General features: G+C 45.0%; 1 protein-coding gene across 6 annotated transcripts in view; it reads right to left on the minus strand.

Annotated features, from left to right (window-relative positions):
• Window positions 1-14,439, minus strand: part of LOC121540261 (ETS-related transcription factor Elf-1) — a 78,424-nt gene that overhangs the window by 18,733 nt on the left and 45,252 nt on the right. For 5 of the 6 annotated variants that reach the window (XM_041849033.1, XM_041849042.1, XM_041848997.1 and 2 more), the window contains exon 2: window positions 8,427-8,814. In XM_041849033.1, the coding sequence (XP_041704967.1) occupies window positions 8,427-8,498 (72 nt within the window). In that variant the 5' untranslated portion in view covers window positions 8,499-8,814. The remainder of the gene's footprint in view (window positions 1-8,426; window positions 8,815-14,439) is intronic. The other variant, XM_041849024.1, reaches the window with a different exon arrangement.

Below are 14,439 nucleotides of genomic sequence, written 5' to 3' on the forward strand. Positions count from 1 at the left end.
GCAAAGTATTATAGCCTGATTACAGTGCCTGCACTCTCATAGCCAGAGAGAGAAAAATGAATTCAGTGTCAGTTTCTGAAAATAACCAGGAGATGGCAGCAGACTACAACTCATTGCCTGATTATCATATGATCTGTGATACTTTGTCCTACCCAAACAGTTCATGCAAGTTCTCAATCATTACAAAACAATTAGTGGCCAAATACTTAGCCATATTGAAAGGCAGTAACAACATTTTGACTTAAACTTCCAAACAGGTTTTAATGGAATAGCCTAACAATGTTCAGAGTTGTAGGATAAGAGAGTCTGCTAAATGACTTAAATGTAAATGTAGGACTTTACCTTTCCAATCCCTTGAGATAGTCCTTGTTACGTTGTGGCACATTATAAGGGTTCTGCTTTTTTGGTAATTCTCGTCCATTCTTGTAATTCTATTACTATGGGTCAGCCATCTCTCTCTCTCTCCTCTAAAGCACAAGTTTCCTTTGTTGTGGTTGAACCCCAGGAATTCCAGGTGTCTGAGCTTTGAGCCTTGAGCCCCAGGGAGGGACTAGGGAGTCCAAGGCTACATTCACTCAATGCTACACTTTAACCAGAGAACAAAAAGCACACTGCCACACACAACTGCATTATGTTGAATCATTAATCCTCTAGGGGTCAGTACCATACAATTAGACTATGTAAACGTAGCTACGAGTTCAGGGATTGTTCTAGTAACTTCACAGACAATATCTGTGTATAAAGTATAAAATAAAGAGTTCTGTTGTTGTGAGCTTTGACTGTAAAAGATGAAATGTCATTGACATAATGTTCTCAGACTGTAGTAGCATCTCCGTCAGTAGGGAGCCCCATCTGATGTGAGTGAGTGAGTGAGTGAGTGAGTGAGTGAGTGAGTGAGTGAGTGAGTGAGTAAGTGAGTGAGTGAGTGAGTGAGTGCGTGAGCACATGTGTGTATCCAGACATTAAAAGAGCACTAGTGAGTCTGCTGAGTTCACTCATCTGTATATTAAACACCACACTGTCTTCCCTCCCTAGCAGGACCAGACCACGACAGACTGAATCCCACACAGAATCTGCTGACGGGGCAGAAGACATCTGTTTCTGTCTACTGTTGTTGTTTTGACGTAATGGGGCTCAGTTGCACCTGGAGGGTTTGTCACAAAGCAGGATCAAATAGTTAGCCAGCTAGCTAGCTTTCGTACATATTGCTCCATATGTTTTCTAGAGAAAGACATTTAAAATGTAAATGCTATAGCCTAATTGACTCGATATTCTCAATAATATGTCAGCTCCAGTTTTGTAACAATCCAGAAAATAGCTATATCTGTAGGCTGGCTAACTTAGTGAATCTCCTTTGTGATACACCCCACACAGAAAAACATGGCCGCCCAGTATCATGAAAACATGGCCACCCAGTACCATGAAAACATGGCGGCCCAGTACCATGAAAACATGGCGGCCCAGTATCATGAAAACATGGCGGCCCAGTACCATGAAAACATGGCGGCCCAGTATCATGAAAACATGGCGGCCAAGTATCATGAAAACATGGCCGCCCAGTATCATGAAAACATGGAGGCCCAGTACCATGAAAACATGGCGGCCCAGTATCATGAAAACATGGCGGGCCAGTATCATGAAAACATGGCGGCCCAGTATCATGAAAACATGGCGGCCAAGTATCATGAAAACATGGCCTCCCAGTACCATGAAAACATGGCGGCCCAGTATCATGCAAACATGGCCGCCCAGTACCATGAAAACATGGCCGCCCAGTACCATGTTGACCAGAAGGAGTCAAGAGACACTCTCAGCTATATCAACAAGATAATTAAAGGTGTAAAACAGAGTATGGAATTTAGAAAACGAATTACACAAGCGCCATAATGGCTGCCTCTAGGGAAACCAGAGATAACGATCACTGGGGGATTTTAATCTCCAAGTTCCCAGTTTCGGTTATGAAAGCAAGCCCCTGTGTGTGAGAGGTTCCCTATGATCAACTCTGTTCTGCTTTACCTGCCCATGACGCCATTGTTAGCCGCACCTACCTACTTTTAACATCCCCTAATGGGGCTGATAGAGGAAGTGAATGGCAAACATTACATAGCCACACCACAGATAACAACTGAAATACTTAAAAAAGGGGTGTGCTTTTGAGAGACTGGACCTTATGGAGTGCTGTACTTGAATGGCTGTTCAGTTAAACATGTAAGTGGGTGTAAATAATGTAAGTGTATGACCACAGCAGGCTGCTATATAACTCTAACAGCAGGCTTCCTTAGAACTCCAACAGCAGGCTGCCATAGAACTCTAATAGCAGGCTGCCATAGAAATCTAATAGCAGGCTGCCGTAGAACTCTAACAGCAGGCTTCCATAGAACTCCAACAGCAGGCTACCGTAGAACTCTAATAGCAGGCTGCCGTAGAACTCTAAGAGCAGGCTGCCGTAGAAGTCTAATAGCAGGCTGCCATTGAACTGTAATAGCAGGCTGCCATAGAACTCTAACAGCAGGCTTCCATAGAACTCTAATAGCAGGCTGCCATAGAACTCTAACAGCAGGCTTCCATAGAACTCTAATAGCAGGCTGCCATAGAACTCTAACAGCAGGCTTCCATAGAACTACCAACAGCAGGCTGCCGTAGAACTCTAAAAGCAGGCTGCCGTAGAACTCTAACAGCAGGCTTCCATAGAACTCCAACAGCAGGCTGCCGTAGAACTCTAATAGCAGGCTGCCGTAGAACTCTAATAGCAGGCTGCCATTGAACTGTAATAGCAGGCTGCCATAGAACTCTAACAGCAGGCTTCCATAGAACTGTAATAGCAGGCTGCCATAGAACTCTAACAGCAGGCTTCCATAGAACTCCCAACAGCAGGCTGCCGTAGAACTCTAACAGCAGGCTTCCATAGAACTCCAACAGCAGGCTGCCGTAGAACTCTAATAGCAGGCTGCCGTAGAACTCTAACAGCAGGCTTCCATAGAACTCAAATAGCAGGCTGCCGTAGAACTCTAATAGCAGGCTGCCGTAGAACTCTAATAGCAGGCTGCCATTGAACTGTAATAGCAGGCTGCCATAGAACTCTAACAGCAGGCTGCCGTATAACTCTAATAGCAGGCTGCCGTATAACTCTAATAGCAGGCTGCCATTGAACTGTAATAGCAGGCTGCCATAGAACTCTAACAGCAGGCTTCCATAGAACTGTAATGGCAGGCTTCCATAGAACTCTAATAGCAGGCTGCCGTAGAACTCTAATAGCAGGCTGCCGTAGAACTCTAATAGCAGGCTGCCGTAGAACTCTAACAGCAGGCTTCCATAGAACTCAAATAGCAGGCTGCCGTAGAACTCTAATAGCAGGCTGCCGTAGAACTCTAATAGCAGGCTGCCATTGAACTGTAATAGCAGGCTGCCATAGAACTCTAACAGCAGGCTGCCGTATAACTCTAATAGCAGGCTGCCGTATAACTCTAATAGCAGGCTGCCATTGAACTGTAATAGCAGGCTGCCATAGAACTCTAACAGCAGGCTTCCATAGAACTGTAATGGCAGGCTTCCATAGAACTCTAATAGCAGGCTGCCGTAGAACTCTAATAGCAGGCTGCCGTAGAACTCTAATAGCAGGCTGCCGTATAACTCTAACAGCAGGCTTCCATAGAACTCTAATAGCAGGCTGCCGTAGAACTCTAATAGCAGGCTGCCGTAGAACTCTAATAGCAGGCTGCCGTAGAACTCTAATAGCAGGCTGCCGTAGAACTCTAACAGCAGGCTCCCATAGAACTCTAACAGCAGGCTGCCGTAGAACTCTAATAGCAGGCTGCCGTAGAACTCTAATAGCAGGCTGCCGTATAACTCTAATAGCAGGCTGCCGTAGAACTCTAATAGCAGGCTGCCGTAGAACTCTAATAGTAGGCTGCCATAGAACTCTAACAGCAGGCTTCCATAGAACTCTAATAGCAGGCTGCCGTAGAACTGTAATAGCAGGCTGCCGTAGAACTCTAATAGCAGGCTGCCGTAGAACTCTAATAGCAGGCTGCCGTAGAACTCTAATAGCAGGCTGCCGTAGAACTGTAATAGCAGGCTGCCATAGAACTCTAACAGCAGGCTTCCATAGAACTCTAAAAGCAGGCTTCCATAGAACTCTAATAGCAGGCTGCCATAGAACTCTAACAGCAGGCTTCCATAGAACTCTAATAGCAGGCTGCCATAGAACTCTAACAGCAGGCTTCCATAGAACTCCCAACAGCAGGCTGCCGTAGAACTCTAATAGCAGGCTGCCGTAGAACTCTAACAGCAGGCTTCCATAGAACTCCAACAGCAGGCTGCCGTAGAACTCTAATAGCAGGCTGCCGTAGAACTCTAACAGCAGGCTTCCATAGAACTCTAATAGCAGGCTGCCGTAGAACTCTAATAGCAGGCTGCCGTAGAACTCTAATAGCAGGCTGCCATTGAACTGTAATAGCAGGCTGCCATAGAACTCTAACAGCAGGCTTCCATAGAACTGTAATGGCAGGCTTCCATAGAACTCTAATAGCAGGCTGCCGTAGAACTCTAATAGCAGGCTGCCGTAGAACTCTAACAGCAGGCTGCCGTAGAACTCTAATAGCAGGCTGCCGTAGAACTCTAATAGCAGGCTGCCGTATAACTCTAATAGCAGGCTGCCGTAGAACTCTAATAGTAGGCTGCCGTAGAACTCTAACAGCAGGCTGCCGTAGAACTCCAACAGCAGGCTGCCGTAGAACTCTAATAGCAGGCTGCCGTAGAACTCTAACAGCAGGCTTCCATAGAACTCTAACAGCAGGCTGCCATAGAACTCCAACAGCAGGCTGCCGTAGAACTCTAATAGCAGGCTTCCATAGAACTCTAATAGCAGGCTGCCATAGAACTCTAACAACAGGCTTCCATATAACTCTAATAGTAGGCTGCCATAGAACTCTAACAGCAGGCTGCCATAGAACTCTAATAGCAGGCTGCCATAGAACTCTAACAACAGGCTTCCATATAACTCTAATAGTAGGCTGCTATAGAACTCTAACAGCAGGCTGCCATAGAACTCTAATAGCAGCTTTCAGACACTAAACTGAGCTAAACATCATTCTGAAGTCATTACACCATGGCTCTGACTCAGGGAGCTACTTATTGACTGTAAAATCCAATATAAGAAGGCTAGTATTACTGTCCAGCAAGCTATGCTAGCTGTGGCTTTCTCTGATTGCAACAGCCCACATACGGAAAGATAAACCCTTCAGACTAGCTAGCTCCAGCAAAAACAAAATGGCCACCTTCGCTAGCGTTAGCATTAAATGTAAATAAGTTATCCCAGAGCTATTTTAAGAGCTATTTTCAAGCTACCAGGTGGACAGGCGATGTAATCCTCTGGTAATTGACTGAGTGTGCGCAGGGAAGAAACGAGAGGAGGCCTGTGTTATTTCCACACAACAGGTCTGTCTGGTTAGGCATGAACCAGGACATTCAGGCGAGAGGATCCAGTGACAACTCATTCCTCCACATATACACAAATACAAACAAAGAGACACACAAACACCCACACACACATCGCACAAACATCGGGCACACACACACACACAAACCTGTTCCACAGAATTCAGACAAAGATGTGGAGGTAAGATAAACACACTGAAGTACACTTACACATACAAACCGTACATTTTGTGCCGTAAATTGACTGGGTCCTGGCAAAGCCCCACCCTCTCCTCCAGCGCACACTAAAATAGTCCCAACTCCAGTTCTCGCTCACTTTCCGTCTCTGTCCTCCCAACAGCCCACACTCCATTTCCCAGCCCTCTCCCTGCCATCCCTTCCTCCTCCACTCCTTCTCTCCTTCTCTCCATCTCTCCAAACTAAACTAACATATGGAATTGTTTTAAGATGGTCATACCATGGATCATTTGGCTATTTGATTTAGAATTTTAGGACCCCTTTATGTATACATTAATTTTCTCTTTTTTTATAAAATTATTTGATAAAATATAGAATTTGGCCTTTACTACTATAGCCCATAGAAACGCATTGAATAACACATTCATAAATGGCAAAAAATACAGTCCAAAAATAAATCATAAGGAATAAGGTTTTGAAGTGTCTGTCCTATATCTACAGTTGAAGTCGGAAGTTTACATACACTTAGGTTGGAGTCATTAAAACTAGTTTTTCAACCACTCCACAAATGTCTTGTTAACAAACTATAGTTTTGGCAAGTCGGTTAGGACATCTACTTTGTGCGTGACACAAGTAATTTTTCCAACAATTGTTTACAGACAGATTATTTCACTTATAATTCACTGTATCACAATTCCAGTGGGTCAGAAGTTTACATACACTAAGTTGACTGTGCCTTTAAACAGCTTAGAAAATTCCAGAAAATGATGTCATGGCTTTAGAAGCTTCTGATAGGCTAATTTACATCATTTGAGTCAATTGGAGGTGTACCTGTGGATGTATTTCAAGGCCTACCTTCACACTCAGTGCCGCTTTTCTTGACATCATGGGAAAATCAAAAGAAATCAGCCAAGACCTCAGAAAAAAAATTGGAGACCTCCACAAGTCTGGTTCATCCTTGGGAGCTATTTCCAAACGCCTGAAGGTACCGCGTTCATCTGTACAAACAATAGTACACAAGTGTGAACACCATGGGACCACGCAGCCGTCATACCGCTCAGGAAGGAGACGCGTTGTGTCTCCTAGAGATGAACGTACTTTGGTGCGAAAAGTGCAAATCAATCCCAGAACAATAGCAAAGGACCTTGTGAAGATGCTGGAGGAAACAGGTACAAAAGTATCTATATCCACAGTAAAACAAGTCCTATATCGACATAACCTGAAAGGCCGCTCAGCAAGGAAGAAGCCACTGCTCCAAAACCGCCATAAAAAAGCCAGACTACGGTTTGCAACTGCACATGGGGACAAAGATCGTACTTTTTGGAGAAATGTCCTCTGGTCTGATGAAACAAAAATAGAACTGTTTGGCCATACTGACCATCGTTAAAATTGGAGGAAAAAGGGGGTTGCTTGCAAGCCGAAGAACACCATCCCTACCGTGAAGCACGGGGGTGGCAGCATCATGCTGTGGGGGTGCTTTGCTGCAGGAGGGACTGGTGCACTTCACAAAATAGATGGCATCATGAGGAAGGAAAATTATGTGGATATATTGAAGCAACATCTCAAGACATCAGTCAGGAAGTTAAAGCTTGGTTGCAAAATGGACAATGACCCCAAGCATACTTCCAAAGTTGTGGCAGAATGGCTTAAGGACAACAAAGTCAAGGTATTGGAGTGGCCATCACAAAGCCCTGACCTCAATCATATAGAAAATGTGTGGGCAGAACTGAAAAAGCATGTGCGAGCAAGGAGGCGTACAAACCTGACTCAGTTACACCAGCTCTGTCAGGAGGAATGGGCCACAATTCACCCAATTTATTGTGGGAAGCTTGTGGAAGGCTACCCGAAACGTTTGACCCAAGTTAAACAATTTAAAAGCAATGCTACCAAATACTAATTTATTGTATGTAAACTTCTGACCCACTGGGAATGTGATGAAATAAATAAAAGCTGAAATAAATAATTCTCTCTACTATTATTCTGACATTTCACATTCTTAAAATAAAGTGGTGATCCTAACTGACCTAAGACAGGGAATTTAAATGTATTTGGCTAAGGTGTATGTAAACTTCTGACTTCAACTGTAGTAGATATAAGAAAGCTCAGGAAATATTTTCATTTTTTTGGACACATATTTAACCCCTGATTTCTGTTGGCACAAAACTACCTCCAAATTTCCATTTGTTTGTATGGGTTACCTTCAGAATAGTCCCATGACACTTGTGCGGAAAACAGAGAACACCATCGTGTTCGTGAGAGTCTCCCCTATCCATAGAGTGGTCATAATAGTTTGCAGAGATGTTTTCGTGAGAAGACCGATTTTCGGGATGTCTCACGGTCTGACAAACACCGCTGTAGCTCGGCCACCTTCCACTGCAGACGCGGAAGGCTGACATAGGTGGATTGAGACACAGCCCATGCTCTAGCTTAAACTGACGGATTTTGATGGGGATTTTTGTATTATGTTACTTAGATTGAGGTGCTGGAATCCTTAATGGTGAATCAGCCACGTCCGATGCGATATTACAACAGTAAAGAAGTTACTGCAAACAACGAACACCGTTTTTTCCCCTCAGACATTATTGCAAGCGCGGTAGAAGAGCACAATATGTACTGCAAGTTTTTTTTTACCATGCTGCACGACGCTCCTCAGCTCAGCAGCAAAAACTATAACAGTGGTGGTGGTGCGGCCAGTGGCGCCGTTTCCCCCTACTGCAGATTCCATCTTGAACTTTCTATATTGGTGGTGGTGTTACATCATGATAACACTACTGATATTGACTACTGCTAAACTCCAATGTAATGAAAGGTACCTGGTTGATCTCATCCATCCCATTGCTGGCAAACTCAAACACCAGCTCGTTGGGCTGCACCGCGGTCGCCATAGTGATGGAGGTCCGAGGGTAGGACGCAGACGGACAGACGGGGTGGGTGATTTCCTACCCCTCTAGGGTGTCCAATCACAGGAAAACCACCAGATTGAACCAAAGGTCAGTGATACTGTGGGTCAAAACAAAATAGCTTCCCTTCTTGAGAATCTCCAGTGGCCTCCTCACACCTGTTTCTTTTCTCTGTGGTTGCCTGTTAAGGTGTGGAGCAAAGTGCGACTGAGAGACCCAGGAATCAGAGAAGAGCCGCACTGAGCCTGGATGGAGGCAGCCTCTTCCTGGGGCCTGCTGCGTCTGGAGCATCTACACCTGCCTGAGAGAGAGGGGAGAGAGAGGAACATGTCAGTAAACAGTCATTAGGAGCCAAGTGTGTGTGTAAGACCAGAAGTCGAACCTGGGTCTCCTGTGTACCACAAGACTGTGTTAGCCTGATGAAATAAAGCCTATAGGCACAAAGCCTGTTAAACTAAGCCTCTGGGAGTTCATGCAAGTCTTCAGGTCGCAGGCAATGTTACTCATCACACGAGCAAGATTCACTAAACCACCTATAACCGTGGAACAAAACAAAGTATTTGAAATGTGTGAGAGTGTTTAACAACCACACTCATAGTGTGAGGCTTGCAGCCCAGACAGCGTCTGTGTGTTTATGTGTCTGAGGCCAAGTAGTAAGAAAATATCCCAGCCAGCACAGTACTGTTCGGGTCGACACGAAAGTGTGAAAAGGATATAGGAGACAGCCATGGGCCTGACTCTCTGCTTGCTCCCATGACAAGACTGCTGGTTCCAGTGGATAATTCAGATCCCTGGTTCATTGTTGGCTCAGAGGGCCCCAACCGCGTGCCTGCTTGGCTCAGAGGGCCCCAACTGCCTGCCTGCTTGGCTCAGAGGGCCCCAACCGCATGCCCGCTTGGCTCAGAGGGCCTCAACCGCATGCCTGCTTGGCTCAGAGGGCCCCAACCGCCTGCCTGCTTGACAGCCACTCTTAAAGTAGAATCAAGAGTAGCACTGAGCACACGGAAAAATGCACCACGCTTTCCAATACATGCATCACCCGGCTTCACATTCAGTTACTCTTGCACTCACTTGAAACTGTGTGTGATTATAGCTGCCTGTCTCCTTGGTGAGTAGCTATATTCCTGTTAAATGTGTGTGATTATGGCAGCCTGTCTCCTATAGGTTATACCAGTGTGATGTTCAACATTATGTGAAGTGTCATGACCACCATTTTTGCTGGTGTCAGATCATACTACCATCCAGCACCGTTGTGTCCTTGAGCAAGGCACTTAACCCCTACATAACAACCACTACATAATAACCCCTACATAACAACCACTACATAATAACCCCTACATAATAAACCCTACATAATAACCACTACATAATAACCTCTACATAATAACCACTACATAATAACCACTACATAATAACCCCTACATAATAACCACTACATAATAACCCCTACATAATAACCACTACATAATAACCACTACATAATAACCCCTACATAATTCCAGCCAGGGGCGTTGCACTGCGTTCAACCCTGTGCTTTTCCCCAAATGTGTTGGGTGTGTTTCTGCTGTCTGGAAGACTAATTTCCTTCGCACAATGGACAAACATATTACTGTTCTATTCTACCACCATTTCATGCAGTTAGATCAGGTTATAGAATCTCATGACGGATAACAAACATGATTTCAGGAATCATGACAGAAGTAAATGTTTTTGTTGCTTTTTACATAAACTCAGAAATGCTTCCCTGGCTTGTCAGTGTTGCTCCACTTTCAGAAGCACATACTGTAGTTCCCTTTACTTCGTCAAAGCCCAGTAGCCGTAAGTAGACTACTCCCCTTTTGACGTCACGTCTGAAGTCCCTTGGGAAGGGGGGTAGCACCCCCCTCAACCCCCCAAGGATGTGAGCTCACCCCTGGTCATGAGGGCCAGTGTAAATAAGGGGGGCTGTGGAACCATGGGTAGGGTGGAAGAACAGAACACCTCTGGAAAAAGAACACAGTCTTTCTGATGATCTCTGCCCAAGCCCCCTTCAGGAGATGGCAGCAGTACTTAGAAATACAGTATTTTTATTTCAGGCATATTTAATTATATGTAGTATACAGTCTATGACATCATTGGTACTGCCCAACTCTAATGCTCCCTTATAGACGTAAAGGGACCGTTCACGTCCAAGTCAAATTCAATTACTTCAAATGTATGAGTGTTTTGGGCCTTGAGAAATTTAGATTTTTAAATGAACTGTCCCTTTTAGAGAGGCTAGAATATGATATGACCCTTACAATCCTATCTCCCTTCTCTGTTCAATTTCCCCCTTCTCCTATTCAGCATGCCATCCACCATGACTGTCTAGTTTGGTTGATTCATGGCACTTTCAAATTCTATTACGTTATCTTATTCCAAGAGTTTAGAGATAAGCTTGTGACTGAATGAATCATTCGCACCCTCCAATCTGTTAACAGATCAATAGAAACATCAAGGTAGAAGGGCCTGGCTTTTCTATATGATGGGTTAAATGTGAACAATGTCTGTGTGTGTGTGTGTGTGTGTGTGTGTGTGTGTGTGTGTGTGTGTGTGTGTGTGTGTGTGTGTGTGTGTGTGTGTGTGTGTGTGTGTGCTCTATATCCCTCTTGTTACTGCATCGTTGATCTGGGTGGCCCAGTTGGCAAAGTGCTGAAGGCAGACAGGGACACTACAGTCAGCCATTAGAGAGACCTGCACAGTATCCCAGAGCACATGACAACAGCTGCCTTGTCTGCTCAGGCAGAGGGAGGCTGAGATCACTCTCAGCCACAGCAGAGGAGACACAAGCAAAGCAAAACAGAACAGAGAAGGGAGGGACGCTCTCTTGTTCTGTTAAAGTGTTCCTCAATTTCACAAGCCTCCACAGAGCAAATAAAGCAGTGTGACTTTAGCCTGGGTGGGGCCACTGTAGAACAGCCTCAGACTGCAGGAGTTAGTAGAGGTAATTACCACTCCACTGTGGCTCACGTCACATGACTGACGGTTGACGTGCTCCACACTCTCCCTCCCTCTCCCTGCCTCAAACATGCCTGTCTGTTGTAGCGTGTCCTCAGGTCAGCTCTATGTGCTGTATGCTGAGGAGGAGGAGCTAGCCGAAAACAAACAGCAGAAGACTGCTCTGCCTCTCCCAAAGTGACTAGCAGTCGCAGTAACAACCAATTAGAGGCCTGGGGTCTGTTCAGAAGGGAGCAATGTTACAGAACATTGTCTTTCAGGTGGAATAGAGATTACCCACTGGGCAAAAACCGGTTGATATGACTGTCTGTCAGGTGGAATAGATATTACCCTCTGGGCAAAAACCGGTTGATATGACTGTCTGTCAGGTGGAATAGAGATTACCCACTGGGCAAAAACCGGTTGATATGACTGTCTGTCAGGTGGAATAGATATTACCCTCTGGGCAAAAACCGGTTGATATGACTGTCTGTCAGGTGGAATAGAGATTACCCACTGGGCAAAAACAGGTTGGAATCAATGTTGTTTCCATGTCATTTCAACACCAAAAATCTATGTGATGATGTTGAATCAACTTGGAAAACTGACTGGACTTGCAAAAAGTAATCCAATTACATGGTGATTTTTTTTTCGATTTCGTGTTGAATTCACATTGGTTGACAACTCAATCAAATGTAAAAAAAAAACTCAACGTTGAACTGCAGTCTGTGCTCAGTGGGCAGTGTAGGTACAATTTGTTAGGCCTACCTTTCTATCTGCAATGTTCTGAACGTTTCACAAAATGTAATACACCCCATGTAACAAATGCACAGCTCCCAGCAGGCCATGCTTCCCTCCTCTTCGCTCTCCTCAGCTGAGCTCATTGTTGACCATGAAAGGAGGTAATTTAAGCCAATTGAATGACTAGGCAATGAGTCAGCCTGCATGTGGCGACCACGCAAACATTGTGGGAAACGAAAAAACCGACCAAGAACAAACTATTCTTATCGACCCTGGTTACTTGCGCGAATTACAAAATGTGAGATGTTCAATGTTCAAAAGAGGTGACGTTGTTATAGGGTGGTTGGAGCATGGGTCCGGTGCTTCTGGTGGTTCTGGTATAACTATGTGATGGGCGGTAGTAGTATGGGTGGTGCTGCTTGCTCTAACACTCACTAGCGCTGTATCGAGAGAGTGAGACCAAGGCCTCAATGCTGTCAGCACAAGAGTCTCAGAATAGCTCCTGATCTAATGAGCACTTTTGGGGTGGAAAGGGGAGGAAGTTAGAGAGGGAGGACAGGGAGAGTGTGGAGTTCTTTCCTGCTTGGTGATAGCGGGGAAACTGACTAACACTGGCATTCCTGGCATTTCAGGCAGAACACGCTCAGTTTTCCCAACGCGAGGTTGGATGGAGAGGATAGACAGTGGGCATAAATCACACTCCTCTCTTCACTAAACACCACAAAGTTGAGGAAAACTGACCCACTGCAGTCAATTACAACAGCTCATCATATCCCAGTGACGTAATATAGCCCTCCACTTGAGTAGTTCAGTCTCCGTCTGAGAGACAGACAGAAAAGTTAGCCTCAAATGAATCTCTAGAGCATGGTTTCGTTTCCAGAAACTGCTAGCTATTAGCCTGGCAAAAGTGAGGCTACATTGAAGGTAAACCAATGCAGCTGTATTTCCATAGATCTGACCTGAGAGAGCAAAGCAAAATGCCAATGTACAAGTTGTCAGAAAACCCCAGAAAAACCGAGGACAACACCACATTTTTGTGCTCATCAAGTATAGTCAGCAGAGAAGTGCTGTTTTGCAGGAATCCTCTGGGTTCCTGTTGGGGAAATGACTCAGTGGTATTAGGCTGGTGTCAAGTCAGTCCTGGAGCTCTGTGATAGCCAGTGCCGGGCCTGAGAGGATTCTCATATCAGTTTGCCTGTTTGGCCTCATGCACATCAACAGGGAAAGAAAACACATGGTGTCAGCAGACCAGAGGCTAAGAAATGTATTTCATTTAACAACAACAGCAAAACCCTACTGAGGGAGACAATGAACTAACCACTGTCCTGACATGGTCACAGACAATTAAACATCAAGAGTCTTTTAGACATGCTAGTTGCAAAAAGCTTTTGAGACAACATCTCACACCATGTCCCATGTTAGCGGAACAAAGCACAGACAGCCTTTCAAGGCAAACTAGCCCAGTTGTTTGGGAATTATCCATAGCAGAAAAGGTCACTGTCCTACGAAGTGGCTGTTTGCTAATTCAACAGAGTGAAGGGACAGCAATTAAGAGGCTGCTGCCTAGACACCAGAGAACAGAGCATACACAGACAACGTCCTTTCACCACCACAGCAAACTACAGCAGTGTGTGTAAAAACCGGCAGTAGTATTCTCTGCTCTGCTCAGCACATGTTCATGCATGGGTCATGGTAGTGTACAATGCTCACAGTCCTGGCATGTTTAAACTTTATTGGAGAATAGGAGGTTGGAAGTTACCATGCCGGTCGAGATATATGGCCGGAAATGAAGGCAGAGGACATAGGCATCCTCTAACGATGCCAAGCTTTACCCCTACCCATATGTACATATCTACCTCAATTACCTCGTACCCCTGCACATCGACTTGGTACTGCTACCCCGTGTATATAGCCAAGTTATCATTACTCATTGTGTTTTTATTCCTTGTGTTATTCTTTTTCTATTATTTCTCAATTTTTCTCTCTGCGTTGTTGGGAACGGCCCGTAAGTAAGCATTTCACTGTTAGTCTACACCTGTTTACGAATCATGTGACATATACAATTTGATTTGACTTGATTTGAGCTGGCAAGTGCGGCCAGTAAAGCGAAACAACAAAACATGCTGTTATGTCTGCACTTATATGTCAGAGTTCGCAGTGTTCATTAAGAGTTACATTAACACACAGTTTTACAGTGCTGTTACTGTTCGGTTATGCCTGACGTTTGGGA

This window comes from Coregonus clupeaformis, chromosome 3 (assembly GCF_020615455.1).
Source record: "Coregonus clupeaformis isolate EN_2021a chromosome 3, ASM2061545v1, whole genome shotgun sequence".
NCBI lineage: Eukaryota > Metazoa > Chordata > Actinopteri > Salmoniformes > Salmonidae > Coregonus > Coregonus clupeaformis.